General features: G+C 37.6%; 3 protein-coding genes across 10 annotated transcripts in view; 1 reads left to right on the forward strand and 2 right to left on the reverse strand.

The window, feature by feature from the left end:
- The first annotated feature begins 1,180 nt into the window (after positions 1–1,180).
- LOC135167573 (striatin) lies at positions 1,181–7,962 on the forward strand. Of its 6 annotated transcripts, none has more exons than XM_064130885.1 (11): positions 1,181–1,843; positions 2,977–3,080; positions 3,151–3,330; positions 3,787–3,985; positions 4,278–4,295; positions 4,760–4,915; positions 5,089–5,212; positions 5,282–5,397; positions 5,516–6,029; positions 6,111–6,425; positions 6,569–7,962. In XM_064130885.1, exons 1-11 carry the CDS (start codon positions 1,577–1,579, stop codon positions 6,736–6,738), a joined length of 2,163 nt encoding a protein of 720 aa, XP_063986955.1. In that variant the 5' UTR covers positions 1,181–1,576; the 3' UTR covers positions 6,739–7,962. The 6 variants fall into 6 exon arrangements, with proteins under 6 accessions (XP_063986955.1, XP_063986957.1, XP_063986958.1 ...); XM_064130887.1 differs by having other exon boundaries at positions 1,182–1,843; positions 3,787–3,967; XM_064130886.1 differs by having other exon boundaries at positions 1,183–1,843; positions 6,114–6,425.
- A 321-nt stretch (positions 7,963–8,283) lies between these two features.
- Positions 8,284–10,840, reverse strand: LOC135167574 (uncharacterized). Of its 2 annotated transcripts, none has more exons than XM_064130893.1 (5): positions 10,400–10,840; positions 9,305–10,058; positions 9,165–9,222; positions 8,859–9,030; positions 8,284–8,751 (listed from the first exon to the last, which is right to left on the reverse strand). In XM_064130893.1, exons 1-5 carry the CDS (start codon positions 10,676–10,678, stop codon positions 8,314–8,316), a joined length of 1,701 nt encoding a protein of 566 aa, XP_063986963.1. In that variant the 5' UTR covers positions 10,679–10,840; the 3' UTR covers positions 8,284–8,313. The 2 variants fall into 2 exon arrangements, with proteins under 2 accessions (XP_063986963.1, XP_063986962.1); XM_064130892.1 differs by having other exon boundaries at positions 8,823–9,030.
- A 137-nt stretch (positions 10,841–10,977) lies between these two features.
- LOC135167576 (scavenger receptor class B member 1) overlaps positions 10,978–25,535 on the reverse strand; it is a 28,287-nt gene continuing 13,729 nt past the window's right edge. For both annotated transcript variants that reach the window (XM_064130897.1, XM_064130896.1), the window contains 8 exons: positions 22,730–22,821; positions 22,237–22,397; positions 14,451–14,589; positions 14,116–14,319; positions 13,800–13,944; positions 13,432–13,686; positions 13,221–13,339; positions 10,978–13,023 (listed from right to left, as the gene is read on the reverse strand). In XM_064130897.1, coding sequence (XP_063986967.1) covers positions 12,592–13,023; positions 13,221–13,339; positions 13,432–13,686; positions 13,800–13,944; positions 14,116–14,319; positions 14,451–14,589; positions 22,237–22,397; positions 22,730–22,821 — 1,547 coding nt within the window. In that variant the 3' untranslated portion in view covers positions 10,978–12,591. The remainder of the gene's footprint in view (positions 13,024–13,220; positions 13,340–13,431; positions 13,687–13,799; positions 13,945–14,115; positions 14,320–14,450; positions 14,590–22,236; positions 22,398–22,729; positions 22,822–25,535) is intronic.

The raw sequence follows: 25,535 nt of genomic DNA on the forward strand, positions 1-25,535 counted from the left end.
GTGAGTTTTATCCATCTTGACACCAATGTACTTGGCTAGTGGGAAATTGCAAATGGAGAAACTAATTAATGTGCGTGATTCTGCATTGTTCGTACATCATTGTACGTATATTCATTTTGTTTGGAGCCCCGTGGATGATGAATAATAATTATTTTTATTTTGCTCGTGGGGTGGACCAGAATAAAAATAAAAAATTAACTTTGTTAATTGAACTGCAGCTAGTTTAGCAGGAAATCGTTTGTAGATTACGAATATATAGGTTTTCTCGTTTATAAATGGCCTAATCATGGGATACAATCAAATTAAAATTGCGATCACTTCCCCCACTCCAATGATTTCCGCTCTACTCTGGAGCCCTTGCAAATGTTTACAATCCCCTACAACCTTCTGCAGCCCCCTACTTTTCAAAAACCGCTGCTGTGAATCCAAAGTATCGTTAAAAAGATTATGAGAGTGTGACAATTTTTTCATTAGAAGAAACTTAATTTATAATCACAATTCTCGCAGCTGAATGACTATTCTACTATTTATTGTGCATAAACTGTTCTTAAATAAACAACGAAATCACCTCTTTATATTTAATGAAGTTTTATTTATAATTTTTGAGTTTATGGTACAATAAAAATAATTAAATTTAAATTTTTAATTTCAAATCACCTCAAATTTCCCGTCTTTGCTCGGGCGTAATTAAGACCCTTGATCACCGTCACGTTCTCTTACGGCATTCCAAGGTATCTGGTAAGTTCAAGGGCAATAGTGTTGTTAAGATAGATTTCTTCCTCAAATCTCCATAATTTTAATATTTGAAAAATAGTTTTCAAATTACAACCAAATAATTATAATAGAATCACGTGTGAGCTCCTCACTCGATTTAATTGAAAAACATTATTAATTGAATATGACTTAGAATTAATTATCTACATGATTTTTCAACTCTTTTGAACTCTCATAAAATATATTTATCTAATATTTAAATACATAAAAGCTCTGAATGTGTCCACCTCTGTGAATACTCCCTCTCCCCTCTCAGAAAAAATAAGAAAAATTAAAGAATCCTTGGGTTCAGTTTCCATCGAACTCGCACATAATAACGACAATTTGAAAAAGCGTCTTGCGTGGGAAGGGATTGGTCCACAGCCGGCGTCAGGACCAATGACACCTCCCGATTCCCCTCACACTCAGTCCTCCCTCAGCCCAAATGGATAAAGAATCCTGCTCCCCGGTGTTACCAGTGGTGTGTCCCCGTCGATTGAATTAACATTGAAAAAACAAAGCGTGCGTTTATCGTCGCTCATTGTGTAGCCGCGAGTCGCTCCAGAAGTGTCAACACCACCGAAACAACACCCCAAGACATTCCCAAAACGTCCAAACTGCCAGTTAATCAATTGATTAGAGAAAAAAAAATCGGTGCACAAGTGAAGTACTACAGGCTAGACGGATCGAAACGCATATTAACGCAGAGGAAGGGGGGGATAAAAACGGGTATCACACACATAACGGGCTGCCTCTGGCGACGAAACACCAGAGGGAGAGGGAAAGAAAGGCACAGTTGCTGTAATGGCCGCCGTGTCATGAAATGAAGGTACCCAGCCAGTGTTGCGGTCCCATAATGGAGGATAACTCCAGTTCAGTATCGCAAAATCACAACGGGCCATTGTCGTCCGGTGCTAATGTATCAATTGGCAACGATAAACATCAAAATAGTGATAATGCTGGTGGTAATGATGCCAAAGATCAGAAACCACAGTACTCGATGCCTGGTATTCTTCACTTTATTGAACACGAGTGGGCCCGCTTTGAGCTTGACAGATCACAGTGGGAGCTCGACAGAGCTGAGTTCCAGGTATTTAAGCATGTTCTCATACGAACAACTAACTCTGACAATTTTATCATCGAAATTTATTTGGGGAGTTATCGTTGAGGTGCGAAAAGACCACTCGGGTTATTGTCAATTGATCGTGAGATTTTTTGACGTTAGAGAATTGATACTGAAAATCCTCTGTTGGGTGTTAGGTTTTTGTCTCATGAAGCTCATCTGCTTCCACAGATTCATTGGGTTTTTGGGGATCTGAGGGGCTGGGAGGGTCTTAAGAAGTCAATGGATTTATTGCGGTTCGGTGTTGGGGAGTCCACAGTTTCTGAATAACTTGTAGCTCCGTATTTAATAATTATTGTGGTCGCCAACATCAAGAGTGGAATATACTTTTCGTGGCTTCCATTTTTTCCGTGATTTTTGACCACAGGATTTTTTGGGAATTTTCAAGGCATCAATTTCCTAACATGGAAACTCATCACCTTTTGCCAAATCATTATTTTATCTTGTCATTTTAATAACTGCTCTTATTTGATGATTCTAATGTGAACTGTTAGTGCGGGGGATATCCGTGAATCTGGGAATGAAAAATTGTTGAGTTGATAAGATCTATGCACACTCGAGTGAAACTGATCCTTTCAACGTGGTTTTATTTTCCACATTGTTAAGATGTATCATTAGAACAAAATAGATCTGGTAATGGGGCAGATTAGATAGGAAACATGTTATTTATTTATATCTGCGATTTTCTAAGGAGTAATGAAGAATAAGGAGGGGGGAGGGGAGAAAGAGTCTCATCAGAGCGTCACGATAATTGTTTTTTATTATTATAGGCTAGAATAGCGTTCATCCAGGGTGGAAAGAAAGGCTCATGAGAATGTCGGAGAACAAAAGCTCTCGATTTGTACTGATTAACTTTTCTGAGTTTTGAAAAATTTGTAAGACTTCGATTTCCTTGAATTTTGCAAGAATAATATAGAGAGACGAATGTTAAAGTGTTTGGAAATAGATCTCTTTTTAATTTTTTAAATATTTTTACTTATCTCTGGTGTTCATTTTTGATTGAGAACTTTTGTTCCTCATTGTGCATCATTTAATAATGATGAATATGAAAGTATAACAAATAGACAAATGATTTTTTACATTTGTTTGGCTCGATATAGGCTAGAATAGCTTTCCTCCAGGGAGAAAGAAAGTCCCAGGAGAATCTAAAGAATGATCTAGTGAGACGAATTAAAATGCTTGAGTACGCTCTCAAGCAGGAGAGGTAAGATCTATTAAAGGACTATCTCTTGGTGGTTTTTTTCAAGCTCTCTAAATTACTTTTTCTGTGATAGGGCCAAGTATCACATACTCAAGTATGGAACAGAGTTGGTAATCCAGGATGATGGAAAACCACCACTTTATGAGGAGTCCAGCACTGGTGATAATTCGGAGGGCGGTGGTGGAGATGGGGAGGCGCCATTCTCATCTGTTAGTAATGTCACGTGGAGCCAGGGCCGACGGTTATTAAGAGAGTAAGATTGTGGTTTAAAAGGTTTAGTTAACTCGTCAGTGCTCAGGTAATTGCGTTTGATGAGTTTGCAAACACTAGCGAAGAGGCAAATGTCAGCCGAGTCAACCGCAAAAGGGTCATATCGAAGAAATCCGTTGTGAATATCGGGCGAAGTGGAGTGACATTTGTTTCTCACTAAGAATATCCAAGGAGTATTTAAACTTTGAGAGAATGAATTTAATTTTATGGGAAATTCGGAAATTTTAGCTTTGGAGGAAGTGTAGATAATTCAACAACTTCAATTATGGGAGATTAAACTGAATTAAGATAATACTAATGGCTCATGATGATCTCTAAACTTCTCAAAAATCCGATAGTTTTTCTCATATAATGAACAGCAGCTGATGAAGAATTTTCCTGACGCACTGACGAGTTTGAAATGAAAGTCGTGACCTTAATGATTTAATTATTTTCTCAGCTATTTGCGAGAAATTGGTTACACCGACACAATAATTGATGTGAGATCAAACAGAGTGAGGTCATTGCTTGGATTAAACAACAATATAGACTCCGATGATATGAATACACCAGCATTGAATGGTAACGAACCATCGAAAAAGCGTGTTATACGTCGTTCGAGGTCAGAGAGAGCAAAAAAGGTGTATCTTCGTAGTCCAGTGAGTGTACTGGTCCAGCGATTCAACCCCAATCATTGACTCCAAGTACTGAATCTTTGAACGAACTAAATGCATTAGAATCCTCTGTCAAACGACGATTGTGTCTCTTTTCTCGTTTTAAAATGGTTCAACAGAGTCAATGACTGGGTGTAATGAGTCGTAAACTGGTACGCCTATTTTGGCGATATTTACTTTTTTATTTCTATTTTCACCTTTCTCTTTTTTTTCTCCTCCTATTTACTGCAAACCCGGTAATTCATGCAATGAACGTTATCTTCTGCATCCCTCATAGTCCCACATTTCTAAGGAAGTAGGTATAGTATGAAGAGTTACGAGACTAAAATGTCAGTGGCAATTTTCTCACTTAAATGTTTTTTTGCTGTTGAAAATCCAAATTTTATATTCTCCTGTCAATGAGCAGTAGAGCAATGAATATTTCCTCCAACAAGTGACCCCTCTGCCTTCATATTTTGGCGCATACAATTATAAATAATGTTGAATACTGGTCAAAGATCCTGAGATGAGGAAAGGCACAACAAAATGTTTTAATGCACTCGAGACTTGTTTGAGGATATGTTTAACTCTAGCCTTTTAAATTCGACGAACCCAGTGGTACGACCTGGTGCAGTGTTTTGATTTATTTCCAATTAACTTTTTAATTATCATCAGATAGCTTTTAACACCTTGACTGTTTAATGCACTATTTATTCTTTTAACATTAATAATAGTGAAATCAGGAGTTTCACTTTCTTATGGTAATAAAAATTTCCCTAGCCAACGTCTCTCACTGATGCAATGATCCTTGACACCGAGGCATCTGTCATGGCAAATTTTGAATTTCTGGCTCACACCGATATCGACATGGAGGAGGAAGAGGGCGAAGTGGAAGACGAACTTTACGATGCCGATGCCGAGCCGAAACAGAATAAGGTATTTATTTCATTATCATTAACAGTAGAATTTCATTTTTCCACAATTTTTGGTAGTAAATAAATTGAAATAAGAATCACCACTCCTGCATCCGATAATTAGTTTAAAATCTGGCACTTTCTAGTTCTAACAAACTTTTCAAAACTTTGCTGATACTGTAATGACATTGTCAGGCATCCATAATGCTGGGCGAGGATGTTGATGCTGAAGCGGAGGAAGTTTTGAACGAACTGAATCTTCTCACGGAAACTGAAGACTCACACATTATTCATCCCCATGCTATTCCCAAATACACCGGTGAGAGACTGTTGTCAAAACTTTTTGAAGGACAACCTGTGCAGAAATAATGATTTTTTTCCCCAACAGATACAATGCGTGTGGAGCGAGACCCTCAGTGCCCAGGCGAGGAGAGTGATTCGGCCCTGGGTCTGGGAGAATTAGCCCAATTAACAGTTAACAATGATGCTGATGTGGCATACGATGTAAATATGAAAGTATTTTTAAGTTAGAAAATTAGTAATTGAATTTTTTTTATCAATAATATAAACGTTCTAATTATTCAATAAGCTAATATGATCAATTACAATTTAATATTCACAGATGGCGGCGACAAAAGAAACGTACAGAAAGACGTGGAACGCAAAATACACTCTGCGCTCTCACTTCGATTGCGTGAGAGCCCTCGTCTTCCATCCAACGGATCCAGTTCTGATAACAGCATCGGATGATCATACTTTGAAGCTCTGGAATTTGCAGAAGACAGTGCCAGCAAAAAAATCAGCGTCTTTGGACGTTGAGCCGCTTTACACATTCAGATCGCACACAGGGCCAGTTTTGTGTTTAGGAATGTGTAGCACTGGTAGTCGTTGTTACTCAGGTGGTTTAGATGGTATGATACACTGCTGGTCAGTGCCAGCTGGTAATATTGATCCATACGATTCCTATGAGCCTGGTGTACTCAGCCAATCGTTGACTGGACATACCGATGCTGTATGGGGACTCAGTATGTACCATCCAAGGTCACAATTACTGTCAGCTAGTGCTGATGGGACTGTTAAATTGTGGAATCTACAGAACAAAGCACCACTGCTCAATTCATATGCTTCTGACCTAGGTAATTGACTTTGCAATAATGAAAAATTTCAATTTTTCAAACGATGGAAAAATTCATTTGTTAAAATTGAAATTGTCCTAGCAGATGGAACTCCCACTTCAGTTGACTTCATCAGAGATGAGCCTCACAAGATAGTGGTCGCATACGATGGAGCCTGCGTTGTGTTCGATGCTGAGACTGGTTCAGCAGTAGCGAGACTCGAGGGTAATGGAACCCGAGGTGTTAATCGTGTCGTGGCTCATCCAATCCAACCTTTGATAATAGCAGCCCATGAGGATCGTCACATAAGATTTTACGACCACCGTTCGGCGACACTGGCTCACGCCATGGTAGCACACTTGGACGCCGTAACTAGTCTCGCTGTTGATCCCCACGGTCTTTATCTGCTCTCAGGCAGTGAGTGTTCAAATTTATAGTACTTTATTATGCTGTTAAACATTTTTGACTGAAATTTCTGGTGAAATTTTAGGATTTTTGTGTGCATTTACGTAGGACTGGCAATGCTATTGGTTTCTATCATCTCCATTTTCTTATTCCAGGTCACGACTGCAGTATAAGATTATGGAATATGGACAACAAAACTTGCGTACAAGAAATAACAGCACACCGCAAGAAATTCGACGAGAGTATCCTTGACGTTGCGTTCCATCCCTCGTTACCCTTTATCGCCAGTGCTGGGGCTGATGCACTTGCCAAGGTATTCGTGTGAGTGATATAAATTGAGATAACGGAGCCGAAGGAACGTCACGAATTCACTACATTTATAAAAATTACAAGTTGTCGCATATGACACTTTTAATAGGAAAAAAAAAAGATCATGTGAAGCGGTTTTTGTACTCATGTTCATTATTATTTTTCATCATTTTTTTAGATAGTTTTACTTGTATGTACTATACACTTCCAGGAAACTTCTCTTTAGAATGATTTTACCAATTCCATTTTTCCTCATCTCATCCTTAACAAATAATTGAGAAGAAAATGCGAATTAAATAAAATGAAAAAAAAAAAACAAAAGTGGAAGAAACGTAATTGTATTTAAGTATGGTCAGACAAAGCAGCATATTCAAATACTCATATTATTATAGTGAGGCGAATGAAGACGGCAGGTAAAAGAATTTTAATGAAACATTACGGAGAATTTAAAGATTATTATCTTGTATTATTACAAAATGATGACAAATGGAATGAGTTCTCATTCAAGTGCAAATGCTATTTGTTGATATAATCGTCACTAAGTAGACGTATTAATCTGTCGGCAGAGTGAAACAGCTCATCGACACTGTAGTATACTATCTATCATAGTGGTGAAATCTCCTCTCCCCTCTCCCTTTCATTGATTAGATCACCCGTGAAAAACTTTAAAGTGGTGTACAACCGATATAAAATTGAAGAAAGGTAAAGTGAAAATATTATGAAGGCGTCAACCCTCCTGAGGAGCATTGAAGAGTCCAGGGGAGCACACTGCCGCAGTAGCATAATATTTATCCTTATGTTAATTATTTATTACCGAGTATCACAGTTACTGTTGCACAGCTACTGGGGATTAAATTTTAAAACATGAGGAATTACGATTGAATAAATTCTCAATGAATGACGAACATTCACAGACGACATTATGTTATTCCAATTAAACGATGGAAGAAGAGAACAAAAAAAGAATACAAAATATATACAAATGCTATTAGTCTCCCATTACACCATTTTTGTGCTGCCCCTCGCATTATACTGAGGTCCAGCGTTATGGTAATTACAATGATTAATTGATAATAATAAAATGTAAGGTAATTATTAAAGAAAAAATGAAAAAAAAGACAAAAAACATTACTTAGTAATAATAATTAATAGCAATAAATTATAACTGTGTGTTTCACTGTAATATATTGTATTTAAAAATAGACGAAAAAACAAAACCGTGTAACTTACTTTTAATGAATATGTTTTTGTTGATTTTTTTATAACGAGCTCTCTTTCTCTCTCGTGCATTCATTACATATTTTTCACTGATTGAATAGCTCATATTGAATTCACGAATATGCATGAGCCTTTCTGGTTTATCATTATTTGCACGATAAATTATACATGAGAATCCTAATTGTATAGATAGATAAACTACATGGAGTTCTTAATTGTTTCCGTACTTATGGGGATCCTTCTCATTTGTAAAAATTAGAGAAAGCAGGAAATAGAATTGGAGAACAGAATTTTTTAAGAATTTGATTTTACATGCATGGAGTAAGAGTTAAAATAGAAATGCTTTGTCCCCAAAATGTAATTATTGTTTTATTCAAAGATACATTCCATTGACAAGATAATCTGCATCGTGGGCGTAAGGGCCATGCCCTCGTCGCCCACGTTTTCTCACAACCCTCAATCTGCAGCCTATCAGAGCCGCCATTATCGCAGTGACAGTTAACCCAAGTGCTAGAGATATAACTGCACCTCTTGGCCTCAGCACTTCCTCACTGTCTTTGTGATTACTCTGTTTGAGATGTTCAGCCACAAAATGATGCACTCTTGTTTCCTCTGTGTGATGCTCCTCCTGCCTTGAGTGTGAAGTATCTTCTTTCACTGGCTGGATGTCTTTCTTCAAAGATTGTTCGCTCTCAGGTGGCCCTTCGGGCTCGAGCTTCTTGGGAAGCGAAGGGTGAACACTCTTCTGAGTCTCCAATTCTTTCTTTATACTTGGATTTAATTTTGGTAGAATATCAGGCTTCGGAACGGGCTGAAAGATAATTTGTCATTTATCGTGAGGAATTTTTGGACTCCAGCTGAATATAATTATGAATAATTTACTGGAAGGGTTGGGGGAGGTACAGGCGTGCTCTTCACCTGCTCCTGTAGCACTGGATGCTCTGGTTTTTCAACTGGTGGTGATGGTGTTGGCAGTATCTGGAGTTTTGGCTCAATGGGTACCATCTGAGGGGGCACTTGCTGCCACCCTGAGTGACTCTGGGCTGGGTAGTAGGAGTCGTAGGGCCTCTCTGCTTCGATATATCCCGCTCTATCAAAATTCATTTCTCAGAATACTACATTGATAGAAATATTTCTTTCGAGAAGCACCAACATTTCATTTAGAAAAAAGTCCAATATAAGCGGAGTAAATCAATTGGTAAATTTTTTTAGGGGTAAACTCACCCTTCAACAGTCTCTGGAAGCATACCCGGCCGTTTATGGTTGAAGATATGTGGTTGCTCTAAAATAATTTTTGCATTTATGTCAAGGCAAGCACAGGTGACAATTAACAGATAAAATATAATAATTAAAAAATAACTCACGCTCACGATCGTAATGAGAGCCATCCTCTTTTCCCCGAATATTATTAATACCGTAATTATCCTTATTCTGATCATACGTCTGTCTGTACTCCCATCCGCCGATGTACCCCTGTCCCCCGTAAATCGCTTGTGGCCCAGCGCCGCCCTGAGGGACGTAGGGTGGTCCCTGCTGAGGTAGCAACTGATGAGCCATCGGTAATTGCCAGGGCTTGGGGCCTCCCTCGGGCCCTTCGTAGAATGTCTGCAAATTTTTCCGGTGTTGAACGCCCTCCGGGTACTTTGTCAGCTCCGGCGGGGGTGGCAGCATTGGCGGAATAACGGGGGGTGGAGGCGTCGGTTTCTCCGGGGGACAGCCCAGCTCTGCAGCCTCATCCGAACCGTCCGGGCACTGGGGTATGCCGTCGCAGACGTTGTAGATAGCAATGCAATCGCCAGATGTCCGACATTCGTACTGATTTCTACTGCAGCCAGTCTTCGCCGGGGCTGGACTTGTCAGGACCACTGGTTTCGGCGTCTCCGTGATAGCGACAGGGGCTTCCGTGTAGATGTATTCCGCGGGCACCTGGGGCATTGATATCTTCCGCAGAGACTTTAATTCGTGCTCCTGTTGAGATCTTCCCGCCTGCTCGATGTAGGGGGGATTCCTGTAGCTGAGGTTCGTCAATACTGCACTTGTGTAATTCGAGTGACTCGTGAACTTGCATTTAAAATCGTGGGGAGGTCCACAATGAAATAAGTAGCAGCTTCCACGTTTCTGAAATTTTTTGGATCATTTATTATGCAAAGCCCCCCTTTCTCCATTGAACATAAAAAAATATCGCCAATGATAATAATAAAAAAAAATAGAGGAATGAAAAACAATTTTTAATCACTGGAAATTCTGAAGTACGAATTTAATTTGATGACTTGGAAATTCCAGGGCGAGATTTTTAATAATATTTTTCTATCTTGATATTTTTCCTGATTAAATTATTGGAAAAGTTTTTATCACTAAACATAGATGATAAATATTCCTTGAGAATTATAAATCAAGGCAGTTTGTCACCCAGTCGTCACTTCTCCCACGTTTGTGTTAATTAATTTTTTATCACTTACTTTTTCCTCGAAGATGAATACATCGCAGTCATTAGTTTGACAGCACAGTCTCAGGCAATTCTGCCTGTCATCAACTTCGGCCTCCATGATATACTTGGCACCAAGGGCCAAGGAGTCCTGCGTTCTAATAATTTTATCCTTGTGTACGTCGAAACTCTCGATGCACATTTGTAAACCACCGGGTGGTAATTTATCGGTTTGCTTGAATACATTTTCACTCTTTACACAATTAAATATTATTAAGAACTCAATGATAACGCGGAGGATGTTGTGAAGCATTGCTGTGAACAAGCTGTTGAGCTGTATTGAAGCAACATATAATGCGCATGTCTGGGGTAGTTCGGGGGATCAATAATTGGGGACAGATGCATTGCGCTCGCCTTTAAAATTTCAACGCAGATAAAGACAAAATTATTCGTCATTCAGGAAGAGAGGTATGGAACACGTGACCTGATGATCATTTGTTTAATTTTTTTAATCACTTACTATCAATTATATTATTTTTTCAGCTTCTAAGCGAATTTCATAAACATGAGCTGAAGAATTAAAGGAAATTTCACATATTGAAAGCAACCTGATTAAAATTGAGCAATTTCATGATTTATTATCGCTTCATCAAAGCATCACAAACATGATCTTCTCGACGTTAAAAAAAACAGACATTTTATTTTGTCAAACTTATCCACTAAGTCAAATTTACGATATCTAAATTAAAACTGATAGATCTTATAGTTCTGGAATAATCGCAGTTTGGTATTAAAAATCAATGAGGTGAAAGTTCTACCATACACTTCCAATATTTTCAATTCCTAATAATTTTCTCTTCACGATAATGACGCTGAATTAATTCACAATTCAATGTCCATCAATAATTTAATAATTCATGACAATAATGACAGTTAACGTGAATTAAAAGTACATAATTCTTTTATAATTACTGCCTTCGATCACGCAGTGAGTGATGGCAGTGGTAAAAATCGTGCGATAGTCGGTCCCTGTCCCTCCAAAGAGTATTAACTCGTCATAACAGAGCACTTTTCCAAACAACTTCTGAATAAATTATCGTGAACAATTCTGTTTGTTTTTGATCCTCTCGTCAAAGGCATTTTTCACGGCATTTGTGTTGAGTTGAATTCTTAAAATTAGTAAAATGTTACAAACGTCACACGTGTTCACGCGAATCAACTAGTTTATAATACATAATTAAATAAACTCGATTATCTAAGAGTAGCACTCGGGGCACATCTAGTCATGGATAAAGACCACTTGAATAAACTCATCACGATGGATGGATCTGCGGTTCAGTTCAATTAGAAAATAATTATCTTGTTTCGTCATTTATACTGTGAATATCTCGTGAATTATGATAATTTCAGTTATTCCATCGTAGTGAATCACCTCAGACAATTTTATTCAATGCGACATAGCACAGCCATCTGCGTTTATGGTCCAGATACCTTTCCCCTGAGTAATCGCACGATATTAATTTCAACATTTCATTACATCTCTCTCGAGTATCAGCGTTAAAAGTTCTCTTCCCGGACAGCTGTTTCAACTGCTGCATCAAATGAACTATCATAGATTTGTTAAATCTAATCAATTACCTGAATAATAATACCTAGGATAAAACGTTTCAGGTAAACGTTGATGGTATGCATGGTCCATTCATTATTCTGCTGCTTCTATTATATTTTTTTTAATGCAATCCTGGTAAACATTGAGCTCACAGAATTGTAGAGGTAGAGTATAAAAGGCCGGCCAACAGAGCTCTCGTCGTTAAACTTTTCCACACGTTTCACCCGTAATTTTCACGAAATTCCATTCTTCACACGTATTGTCAATATTACGCTATCACTATCGACTAATTCAACGAGTATGTGAGATTAGCAGTAGACATTTATCTATCTAAATACGATAATGTTGAGCATCAACTTCATTTTTCAATCGTTCAACTGCATCGAACATATTCTTAGTTTAAATTACCTCAAATTTCGTAGAAAAATATTGCAAAAAATCTAACAATTCGTCATTAAATTGCCAATCAGCTTCCCTAAATTCTTCGTTTTATAGAATCAAGAAGGAACTAGTGGTTTCCCAGAAAAAAAATCCATCGCATTCGCTAGATTTCTCTACGAAATTTCGTCGTACGTGAAATAAAATAATTTGAAATAAGAGAATTATTCTACTCGTGATCACGCTTCGATCATTGGCACAGCATCCTCGGCATTGTGATTGAGCAGAATGTAGGACTCCTTGACCACCATTACACGATTCTGTCCGTTGACAATGAATGTAGATCCTCGTCTTATGGTTCTCTTTCCAAGTTCAATAGCTTCATGGGTCGGTATAACATTGGTGTATGTTTTAACAAGTACCGTTGTTATGACAACGATACCGACTAGAATGAGACCGTATGTTATGCAGGGTACAGCAGCATCGGCAAATGTCGTTGAGAGGTACACCCATCTTCTTATCGAGGGGGTCAATTCGTCGATTCCCTCCTCAAGCCACATTATTGGAAATACTATGTCGGGAAAATTGGAGACTGCCTTGATGGCTGGCTGATTCTCAACCTTCAGATTCAACTGGACACGCACTTTGCCTTCTACGGGTACCCCAAGTTTCTACAAAATAACATTCAATAAATTATCGATTATATTCGTGACAATAATTGATAAAAGTTTTCGGAAAAACATTTTTTGAATTTAAATTGGAATTTGGAGGATTATCATCTTTCATTTTCTTTTTGCTATCGTTTTAGATGAAGTCTAGGGGAAAATTAAAATTTTTAAAGTATCTCTTCTTCTACATCATTATTTACCGGCTGAATTTTAAAATAAGTTTCATGCAGCTCTGGCACCGGTTTCAGTCCCTCCACAGCATCTAGCAATTGCGGATCTGCTTTGTAGAAATGTGGGAATGACAAATACACGGGCGCGCCTGAAAATACAATTTTTCCAGTCAGACGGATGTTTAATGAGTGTTGATTAGTCTATATGAGAAATGTAAATACAAGTCATTCATAAACCTACTGTATTGGCATGGGCTGATGTCCTGCAAGCCCTTTGGCGGACAACTCTTGGGATCGTCAGGACAGAAACACTCGTTGTCCGGTGTTTTAGCACTTGGCGGGTCAAATACATCGTCAGTGGGTGTGTATAGAGCCGCACTTATACCGGCTTTTTCTACTGGCCCTCTGTACTGCATGGGTAGGACACGACAGAGATCTTTGTCGTAGACGTGAACTATGTCCTCTCCGGTGCTGTCTCGAGGGGGGAAGAAGGAACCTGAGCAAATGGAAAAGGAAAATCCACATGTGAATGATGGCATAAGATTAACTGAGGATTTTTCCCAATGTCAACATAAAAGAAATTCTCTCATAAGCTGATTAATTATTCACCTTCCGATGCACTGATTGAATTGCACGGCTCCTCGGACCAAAATGGAAGTCGATCGAGCCCATTCAAACGATTTATCAAACCGAATTCCCTCATATCTGTGTGCCCAGTGAAGATTGTTGATACTTCATTGAGGGTACCATTTCTCTGTGAATCAGAAATACTGTAAAGTACATATTGACGGAAGTCTGACCATTTCGATCTTATCTACTTTCCCGTTCTACAAATTATTCATTGGATATTCACCAATTAATGCAATAGTTGTGGTATAAATTCGGTATATTTTTTTATCTCGTTTGATGCGCATTGGAAACTTACCCCGAGTAGGAGACCCATCTGACTCATTGGACGACGCGCCTTTGGGAAAAACCTGTGGGCCAGAGTGACCAAGGGATCATCATAGCCAAAGACCAACTCTTGCGCCGTGACCGGAACAAAAGGCTTTTGATTCATTCCACTTATGAACATTGATAAACCCATATTTATGACAGAATGTAAACTTCTGCTCTGCGTTGTCAATGTCTGCGAAAATGAGGCCACAGTGAATAACTCATGAGGCAATGAAATTTTCGTAATGAAAGTGAGGAAAAATAATATTTCTTAAAGTTGAAATGTTTAAATTTTTTTTCTCCTGAAATATACTGGAGACTCACCAAAAGTGGTATGTTTGGAACTAAAACTCGTAGATCACCGTCTTTAGACAATTCTGGGACGAAATTCAGTATTTTTTTATGCTGATAAGAAACTGTTCCATTGTCGTGGAAAACGATGTTCACCTTCTCCATGTCTTCCCTGAAATAAAACAGACAACAGCATGAATTAAATAACATATTATCATATTTTCGTAATCCAGTGCAACTGGCGAAACACTTTCCATGTCGATAATTGTGAAAACGACAGACTTTTAACGACTCGGAGAAAAGACTTTTCCATCCACAATGAGTGACACAATAGAAATAATTTATACGCATCAACAAATCGCATTCTGCATCAACATATCGTAATTTACAGTATTTCAGTTTCAAATGTCTGCTGGAGAAAATTAGGCGGAAGTATTTTACAATTACCTTGAACTTTACCAGGGCATTAAATTATCGCGTGTAATGTCTTATTCAATGAATGTAATGATAAACTAACAATCATGGTAGTACTATAATCACAAACGTATTTAGTGTGTCTGGGTACAAGAAGTTATTACAAAGGTAAGTGAATGTTATAATGTCAGTGAAGATTGCGATCGAGAAAGTCGAGTTCTTGATAAATTCCCTGGGAAGGTAACTAGTATTCAGTCTAATCTTTCCACTTTGGTTGAGTAGAAAATTGAAGAAGTGGATACACTCCTGGACATCATCTCGAATTTTCAATAACAAAATATTTAAGTCAATATTTATTTCATGTTCCATATCTCCCAGAAAAATAAATTCTTTTCTACTCCGGATGGTAATTTTTTCTTATCGTTTAAATTACAGATACGATTTGCTCTTCGTTATGTCGGCAAATTCTTTTGAGTACTAATTTATAGGGTCGTTAGGGTATTTATTTCACGATGAGACTCGTTCGATTCTCAGTCGACAAGTACTTCACGACCTGGAGGAAGGTCAGCTTTCTCGGGTGGTGATGCATTCACTGAGCATAACGGTTTTGTCCAGTAATTGTTTGGTGTCAGTCGAAAATTATGTCGAAGAGTAGTTGGACATTATTGTTACGAGGATTATTCCATTAGCAATGTTAAATCATCGCTTTACGAGTTTTCTCCTCTATTTATTTTCTATCTGGTAATGATGTGGTGTAGCTCCCAGTCATAAAGTCAGTTCTAAAAGCACATGAATTCTGAATGGAATTTGAAACTACCGTATATAGTGGAGATTAAATCTGGAGATGTAGATGAATTACTCAAAGGACCAAAAATAATTTTAAAAAATTTCTAACAATTATTTCTACCAAATGTTCATTATTAAATGGAAAGTTCAATGAAATTTTCAAATTCATATTCTCTTCCTCCTACATTTTATGGCACTCTTCTGAAAGTCAATACCGAAGTGTTAATGAACTATTGAGTCAATAGAACTCATATCAGTGTTATCAGGTGGTTGGATCAAAGCTGATGTTGAAGAGTTGCTCGAAATGACTCTTACCAGAATAATTTGCTGAATAGTATTACACAAGAAATTAGTTTTTGCCTATTCGTCATCGATCAATAAGTTCATATTCCACTTGTCGTCGGTCATCAATTCAAAACGAGTTCCACTGTGAATTTGAAAAATCTTTAAAACAATTTCGAGGGTCGTCGAACGTGTGATTTTTGACTTGTGGCCCAAAAAAAAAATGCTCATTCGTCAAGGACGTGTTGCGGGTTGTCAACGAGACTGCAGAAGGTCGGGATACTTCACTCTCGTTTTCAAGGATGACATCTTCCCGGAATTGATATTTCGAGGGTCAGAAGCAACCGAAAATAGACGCGAAGAGTTGCAGAATTTTTCGATGACGATGCAGGAAGGAATATTTCATAATTTTTTTTCTTCAATAAAAAAAACTATTCACCTGGACTGGCGGTAAAAACTTGTCGGATGAGACACAACTGACGAAAAGAATCCTTGAAAATTTCCTGGATATGTACACGTGGCACCTGAGTCAGCCTATCAGACCCAAAAATTCCCCCGAAATCTGACGACCGCTCAATAAAAAATTCGTTATCATATTTTTACTACAACTAATCTGCATCTTTCGCGTAACTTTCGCTCAATAAATTATAGCGTCTTCGCGAAGGTCATTCCTGAATCGTTCAATCAATTTTCGATTCCCACAGTCGGACTATTTTTCCTGGTATCACGCAAGACAATATCCACATTACGATATTTAGCCTTTCATTATTGAAATAATGAAATGCAGAGGACATTTAATATTTAAATGAGAATTTTTAACATCGTGAGAAGACAGCGGAGGAGAATATTGAACAGGTGGCCTTCGGAATGAGGTAATATCCAGTTCTTTGCTGAATTTTACGTAAAGACCATTCGGGTCAGCGAAATTTGAATAACAATGAGGCTTCCAAACGTTTCATTTCGTTAAAAAATATTATCTCCCTTTGAACTTGCGCAAATCAATTAATGAGTATCTGAAATAAATTTCCCCCAAACCCTAACAGGGAAAAAAATTTTTGATAAAAATTAGACGTCTAGAGGGTGAAACGTGGGATAAAATCACAATCAACCACTTGTTTACTTGTGCACGAACGAGTGACAAATAAATTTTTTCCAACAAATTTTTATTCTTAAATATGACGGGGATATGTATCACTTGTACACGGAAAGAACATTCGGATAAAAATTAGACGTTTAGGGGGTGAAACGTGGGATAAAATGACAATCAACCACTTGTTATGTCAAGTTTGGTGGAAAAATTAGACTTGACAGGCTAATTTTGGTCGTAAAACTAACATTCGTCCCTCATTTCACCCCCTGGAGGTCTAATTTATACCTAAAATTTCATTCCATGTAACTATAAATAGCCACCCCCTTTCACATACCCATAATTCTATCAAACTGAATCAATATCTCACGGAATATTCCCAAAATGATTGGGAAATGCACCATAAAACCTGAACGAATACATTTATAGCCCTCCAACAAATGATCCTTGAGTGCAAGCAGCTGTGATACGTCGTATTGAATCATAGGCCGTTATTACGTGCAGCCGATGTAATACAACCTCCACCTAAAGATGTAAGAGTTCTCGTAATACCTCAACATTTATATGTATACCGAGCCTGGAAATGTGAATTCAATACTCTGCTGGTTCATAGTGTACAACTGTTGCCACGTGCACTTCCGTAGAAAGCGAATTATAAGCATTGCCGATTGAATGAAAGACATAAGCCACTATTGTGTGTCACAATGCCGTCATTCCAAGTAGAAAATTCACGACTGCTCAGACAGGTGAGAGTGATGAGTTTTGGATCGTTGAATTCGTTGGGCCGTTGGATCAGAGGAGTCCACAATCTGTGATTCCACACGAAAATAAATTTTAGGTAAAAAAATTATTCCAGGGGGTGAAATGAGGGACGAAGGTTAGTTTTATTAGAAAAATTAGCCTCGCAATTCTAATTTTTCTAAAAAAACTTGACCTAACAAGTGGTTGATTGTCATTTTATCCCACGTTTCACCCTCTAGAGGTCTAATTTTTATCAAAATTTTCTTTCAGTGTAGAAGCGATACACATTCTCATCATATTTAAAAATAAAAATAAAAGTTACTGGGAAAAGTTTATTTGTCACTCGTCGTAACTTTCGTCATGTTGAGCCTCACGACCTCTTCATTAACCGAATAAAAGGCCCATTAATTATTCTTGAATACTCCGAAACAGAAAAGAGAAAAATTCTTTAAAAATTAAGTGACTGTTTGTAATCTGCGAGGCAAAACAATATTCGGTAAAAATTACGGAACAGTACAGACTTTTTCGCAAAAATTCACTGACCAAGTCCGCAACTGTTCCGTAATTTTTACCGAATATTCTCTTCGTGGATTCACTCCAAGTGGAAAATTCCCTACGTAGACAGCCAAAACAGACGGCCTTAAACGTCTGCTCTAAAAATTACTCAGCGCTTATCCGTAATTGAAAACTAAAGCGAAATTAATTATGTAGTTCCGTTAACCAATACATCCTCAGGAGTGAATAATAACTCAACTTCATACCCTATCGCCTGAAAATACAGGATCGCCGATTGCCGGAGGGGCACGAGCACCGGAAGAAATGAGAAATCGTAAAAAAAATCATTCCCGTGTGGAAACCCCCTTATCACATAAACAAATAAAAAGACATTACTCATTTCTCACGCAACTCACGCTGAAAAACTGCACAATTAAATCCCTACGACTAATCTCTCAATCTCACTCACGAAATGAATTAATTCTCTCTTTTTCTCATATTCGTCAACAACGAAAAATTCGCGTTTCTTGTTTCCGCGTCTGACGACACTCGGCTGGACCCACTTTCTTATAACTTGGTATAGTAATGGACATTACATCACATAACCAGCATACTTCAACATCAGGTTTATATACCTGCAGAGAGTCGACGTCTTTTGAACTTAAAAGTCATGCAGATGAATCGAAAACTATTTTTAGAATGTCAATGGAAAAAAATACACCAGAGAAATATTTCAATGAGTTGCGTAATTTTTCCAAATCTCCTGGAATTTTTACCGCTCCCTCCGTTATTTTTATCGTGCCTTTATTATCAGTCGGGAATCGCCGAATTTTCCCGTAATTTTTACTCACACGGAGATAATAATTACGTGTGTGTTCAATATTCAATTTTTCAATGAACTTTCAGGAAAAAGTCCAAAAGTATTCCGCCATTTTTACCGAGTACTATTTTGACTGGAAGATTACGAAACAGGTTCGTAATGTTTAAACAATTTTTCTCCCCGTACAACAATTTCTCTCCAATATTTTTTTTATCAATAATTGCCTGAGGAATTATCGTCTCAGATCCAACAATAGCAACATCTGTCAGACAGTTGATTGTAATTCAGTGACACAAATTTAACCGTCCAGATGGAAAGTGATTGAAAGGGAGATTGTAGATGCATGTGCACTTAACCCTGCGTAACCCAGTGTTATTACCCAACACTTGTATCAGCAGGTCACGATGTCAGTGCTGTTTGTATACTTAACTTCCCATAAATCGATCAATGTTGGAATTAATATCATGAAAATTGCGACAATGTAATCATTTATTTTTCACTTTTCATTCGCAACAGCAATCGGGAATTATTTCACACATTATTCAACCCCAGCGATATGAATACATACATATCGAAGTTGGTACAATACGGAAGAGAAATTCACATGCACGCGATCATCATTGGCATATGAGATAGTCACCCGGTTATTCAAGACATTATCCTCCTCTGTTTTATTTTTATTTACGTTCTTTACTCACCGGAAAAGACTGAATTACATACAACCGAGTTTGATTGTCTTGTACTTCGTGTTTTCATCCCGTGTTACGTATCTGGAGTATTCGCCATTCCAAACTGTTCAGTTTCAATTTTCTTCGATAGGTTTTATTGGATCGGAGAGGAAAGTGCTGGGTTTGCGGTGTTGGGTTTGGGGCGTTGCATATACAACACGTGCAGTGTTTGGTTTATACTCCAACGTTGGGGATAGAAATGATCATTATCAGACACTAACAATCTTCGAAATCATTTGTTTATCTCTGGGATCACGAAGAATTTAGGAATTAAATAATCGTTGATCGAGGAGTTGACTTTTAAATTTAAAGAAAATATTTTAAGTAAAATTTATTACCGCCCGGATATGCCATTCTCTCATGAACCTTTTGATGATAATCGCCGGAGGGGTTCCCTAAAAAGGTCTGGACATGACATATCCTCCCTTTCCTTGCAAGCCACCATGTTTTCAATAATTATTCACACGTGACTGTCATAAATGTTAAACTACCAAAAATTCAGTTTTTTAATTTTGCATTGATTGCCCTACGGTTCAATAATATAGTGAATCTTGAGTGAAGATAAAATTATAATCATCAGTGATCGAACTTTTATTACAATTTGCGAGTAATTTATGAATAAAGAAACAAAAACAAATATCAAAGCTTTTCATTCTTTCAAGTGAGACTAATTCGTCAGCTTGAAAACGTTGGTGACATTATTTTTCAGTTGCTGACACAGCGTTTATGATACCCCTCTCACTGATGAATTTATTTACGATCGAGTAACTATTCACTTCCTATTAAAATTGCTATTTATACTAATGATAAATCGTATGTTTGATAGTGCATTAGTCGACCTATTTTCCAATCCGTAGAATTCCAATTGCAATTGCGAATAATAATCTACGTACGTTCTAACAGATTCCCGTTGAGATTTCAATTTCAAGAATTCGCAACATCTGGGAGGATCACCTTGGCCAATATCAATGTGAGATCCTTATCATTATGTACGGCCACAGCGTGTCATAAATAACGGATATATGACACGGAGATCCACGTAAGGTCAATTTGACCTGATATTCCCAAGGAGATGTCCATAAACCTCAGAATGAGGTTCACACTGACTGAGCATTGAATACACCAAGTCATCCGTGAAAAACCGGATGACAAAAAAAAACATCCTTAACATTGTCGGGAATTTGAACAGGAAAAAGGTGACCAAATATTCTCCTCGCCATCACGTTTTTTAATGCCCACCAGGATAAAATGTAGCACCTAATCAACAAAGGTGATCGTCCTGACTGATCATAAAAAACTCGTTCGTTCCATTAAACTGCGTCGAACATCCTCTGAATTTTTATCCAACGATTGCCACTGGATAATTTTTTTTACCAGAGCTAAACCACTTGTGGCATTTTGCATTCCACTGGATACAATCGATTCGACAAATTTCATGATATTATTTCTTGCTCAAGTGCACTTTTACTTGTACGCAATGACTCAATTTTTTATCATAGAGCTGCACATAAATTTCAATTACTATCGTTCCTAAGACTTTATATTCTTCACGTCTGACCTGCCCTAAATGAGACATTAGAAATTCCCCATTCCCAATGGATAAAGTGACCTATGTTCCATTAACCATTACCAATGAAACTACTTATGTATATCACCATCAATTAAGAAGAAATATTCGCCATCGAGTATTAAATAAATTAATCACGAGTTTCCTAATGAACAGAAATGCTGACAGCGAGACAAATTTTTATCTCCAATTGTCGTGTCATATTTCATCTTCCCTGCAATGTTGACATGCAGGATAACCCTGGGAATTCTTCACTGTACAATTCAAGTGACTTTAATGAATATAATACATTTGAATCGTGGAAAGAGTAATTTTGATGTTTGCCTCGACAGCAGACACGTACGGTCTTTTCAATTCAACTATTTTCAGCATAATGCGATCCTTGATAGAATGACCTCGTTCAAACGTGAGGAAGCGGTGTGCACTTGCATTTCATTCGTAAATCTCTATGATATTTTCAACATTAGATATGCACCCACAGCAGAGAGCTGTATCGTCCATAAATACAACTCGCTGAGAAAATAAATCGCCATTATACGTGTTCAGTACTTGCTGCGTCATTTGCAATAGTTAGGGGGGAGATTTATAATCTCCAGGCAAGTGAGTGTATTACACGCGATATATTAATTCATTTTGTTTGTACTCCTGACACCTGTACCATTGCAATTGTACTCTAGAAATCGGCCTTAATTGACCGAGTACTTCCGCATTGAGGAATTACATGATAATACACCGGATCTAACTACTTCAGAAGAGATTCTGCTGTTGCTTCGTGCTAATAGAAAATTTCTCATTTGAAATGGATAATTACAACGGCTGTTGATTGCTACCTGCTATCATATTGAAGTTCCCCAAACACGTAGTTACAAGTAAAGAGTTATAAAATATATTGAACTCACTTGTAAACAAAAGGCCCGACTTCTTGTAGCTTGGGTTTCTCTTGGAAGTTCAAAAAATTATCCACATTTGTCACGTTGAATATGTAAACTTTGGTGAGTCTAACTACGCCTGGCTTCTGCCAGTACTGGAACGACAGTGATCCATTCCATAACCTTAATTGCTGCAAGCAAATAAATAAAAATTTAATTTTTAATTGGTCTCAGGAATAGTGACTTTTGCTGAAAAGTGACTTTTGCTGAAAATTATTTGTCAGAATCGACTGGAGAAAATAATGTTAAATGTTTTTAAATATTTTTAAAAATTTTGTTATACTGTCGGGTACGTTGGACCATTGAATTGTGTGTGAACATAATGAAATAATAAAATGTAACGGGAAAACTACTCCTCTTGCAATGTAGAAATAGCAAAAGTCTAGACTCCTTTCACCATTATTTTCGCATAAAAGTCATAGAAATGAATGATTGCGGTCATTCTTTAAAAACAACTACTTACTCTTAAAATAACGTAGTCGACCCAGGGAATACTACTGAGGATAATACCAATGGCGAGTGCCAGTATGCCGAACAAAATAGCTGCTATTCTGCCTGAAAGGAGACATCATGAATTATTAATAGAACCGTAAATCGGTAATTAGGGCAATTAATGAGGATCGACGGTTCAATGATGATTGTCGGGGTTGAGGGTAACATGGTGACATGAATCGTTCGGCCTTGGCTTTTAGCGTGGTGTAAGGTCAATGGCCATAAAATATAGTGGCAAGCAATGGAATTGATGTCATCCATTGTTGCAATAGGCAATAGACAGCTCGGTTGGTGAAGGCGCCTCGAAGATGCTAAGAGTCCTTGTTTTTCTTGGAGTTATTCATTTTTTGAGGTGTAATGAATCATGGGTAGCATAATTACTCAACAAATGATGAGAAGTTAATGGTTCATGGAGAGGTGAATGGAGAAAAAATTAACCGACGATGGGGGCAAAGGTGAAATATGTTTTCTTGATGTTTCTTTTAAATCTGGGACAAGTGGGACATGGGCAATTAAAAATTCATATCTGTGTATGATAATTTAGATAAAAATATTAATCAGAAAATCTGTAATGTGTAGTCTGCATTTAATTTGGATAATTGATGGACAATTTTAGGAACTTAATCTGAAGTTGACTTTAAAAATCACAAGATAAAAAAATATGTATATGTGGCTTCATCTCCCAGGTGGTATTTTTCAGTGAATTGAATTGTTTTTCACTCCTGTCTTCCTTCATTCGCTAACATAGGGTTTTTCAATCCAGGAAGAGAAGAAATCTCATGAGGATTCCCCACAAAATTACCTTCAAACACACGATCAAGACCAGTGATTTCCGCATAGACGTGCGGATAAAAAAACAGAAAAAATGAAGAAGCAAAATGATAATCTACCACTATCCCACAGACCAACGCATATTTTCGTAATGGAAGGTTAGACATTTTCTCATCAAAATAGACATTGCGCATCCCTTCGATTATCAGCATAACCCGTCATTCAATTCGTGAGGTATTTGCTTTGCCTGTAGACGACTCTATCGTCGGTATTTCCATTGTGTTGAGATATCAAGTCGGATATTTTACGGTGTGAGGGAGAGAATTCTGTTGGGCGCTTTTAAGTAACAAGTTGAGACCTTAGACCTGTCCAATCCAGAGGCAATGAACCCTAGGGGCGTGAGCCAAGGTCGGAGTGATTCCTGCGGTTGTGCATGTATATGCCGATGATTTTAATTTTAATAAATTGTTTAGTTCGAGAAGCTTATGTCACACTTTAGCGGGACAAATATATATCGATGAATTAAGCGATAATTAAATCAGCGAATTTTCACTGGATTCCTTCGAAGTCAGTTCACTTTAATTATCACGTCTACATGGAGAGAAAAATTGTTTAAAAATTTCCTGTTTATTTTGTAATTTGCCAATTGAAACAAGATTTAGTCAAAATTATGGAACAGTTACACATTTTTTCGGGGAAATTTCAGGAAAAAATCCAAAACGTTAAAAAAAAAAATATGGAACGTTCAGTAAAAAAATCCATAACTGTTCCGTCATTTTTACTGAATACTGTTTTGACTAACCCACTACGAAACAGGCACGTAACATTTAAAGAATTTTTCTCTCTTTATAAAGACGCGGCACCGACTTCTTCATCTCCATCAGCAAATTATTTAATTTTACCAATTAACCTTCTTTAAACCAACATCAACCGATTCGTCAATAAAAAAAAAGGCGAGTTCCAGCGAACAATATTGGTGTAATCTTCACAGAAGGAATGTTGGGTTAGAAAACCTAACAGTTACGAGAAAGTCAACCTGGTCGGAGTGTTGGTAGCATCCGCGGAAATTAATGCTTCTAATCAAGATAGAGTCTCTCAGTTTTTGCAATTGAGCCTCCAGGTGCATAGCAGCAGCTGCGAGGATCAGTGGGGCATGTGAATATGATTGTCAAGTTTTTATGAATATTCTATCGTGACGAGAGTAAATTAATCAAGGATTTTTCGTGCGGCAATGGAAGTCGGTCACAAGTTATTTCTTTTCACAAATTACCATTCGCATCTCCCGTATATGAGCTCACTAATGTGCTGGTAATTATATAGAATTTTAATAATAACCTCAAGTCAATAATTCCGGACCAAAAACTGCATTTTTAACTGGAAAAAAATATCCGACATTTGATTTATGTTTTCCTTTGACACTCTGGTGCACCAGATCCTCGTCAAGACAAAAATGCCAAACCATTTACGAACTGAATGACTCACTCCACGAAAAATTTAAATATTAATCATGAGGTAATTCCCAGTATTAAATGAATTTCGAGCTCTTGACCCAAATATTCCCGCGTAACATGACACACACACCCCTTGAGATTGACAATTCAGGTCAATCGTATAAATCGAGACCGGTATTGACAGTTGCGCAAGGAGCCATCGGTGTGTTGAATCGGTGCGTTACATACAGGTAAAACATGGAAAGGACGTTTGGATTCTGCGAGAAAGAGACTATCGGCGGTTACAGCAACTGTTATACGCATGGAGTCATTACACACGACAATAATTGCGTAATATTGAGTCGTGATATCTCCTTCGCGAGGGAAAAACACTTGTGGGTATTGCCATTGGCAAATCACCGCGCATTTGTCCATTTCTTAATCGTACAAATGGGCAAAAAAAAATATAAAAAATGCAAACAACGATGAATTAATTTTTGTGAAGTGGCAAAAACAATCGGAACAAAAAAACGGACGAAAAATTTGAAAGAGAGACAATTTTTTTTTTGTTTTTTT

Source organism: Diachasmimorpha longicaudata, chromosome 11, assembly GCF_034640455.1.
Source record: "Diachasmimorpha longicaudata isolate KC_UGA_2023 chromosome 11, iyDiaLong2, whole genome shotgun sequence".
Lineage (NCBI taxonomy): Eukaryota > Metazoa > Arthropoda > Insecta > Hymenoptera > Braconidae > Diachasmimorpha > Diachasmimorpha longicaudata.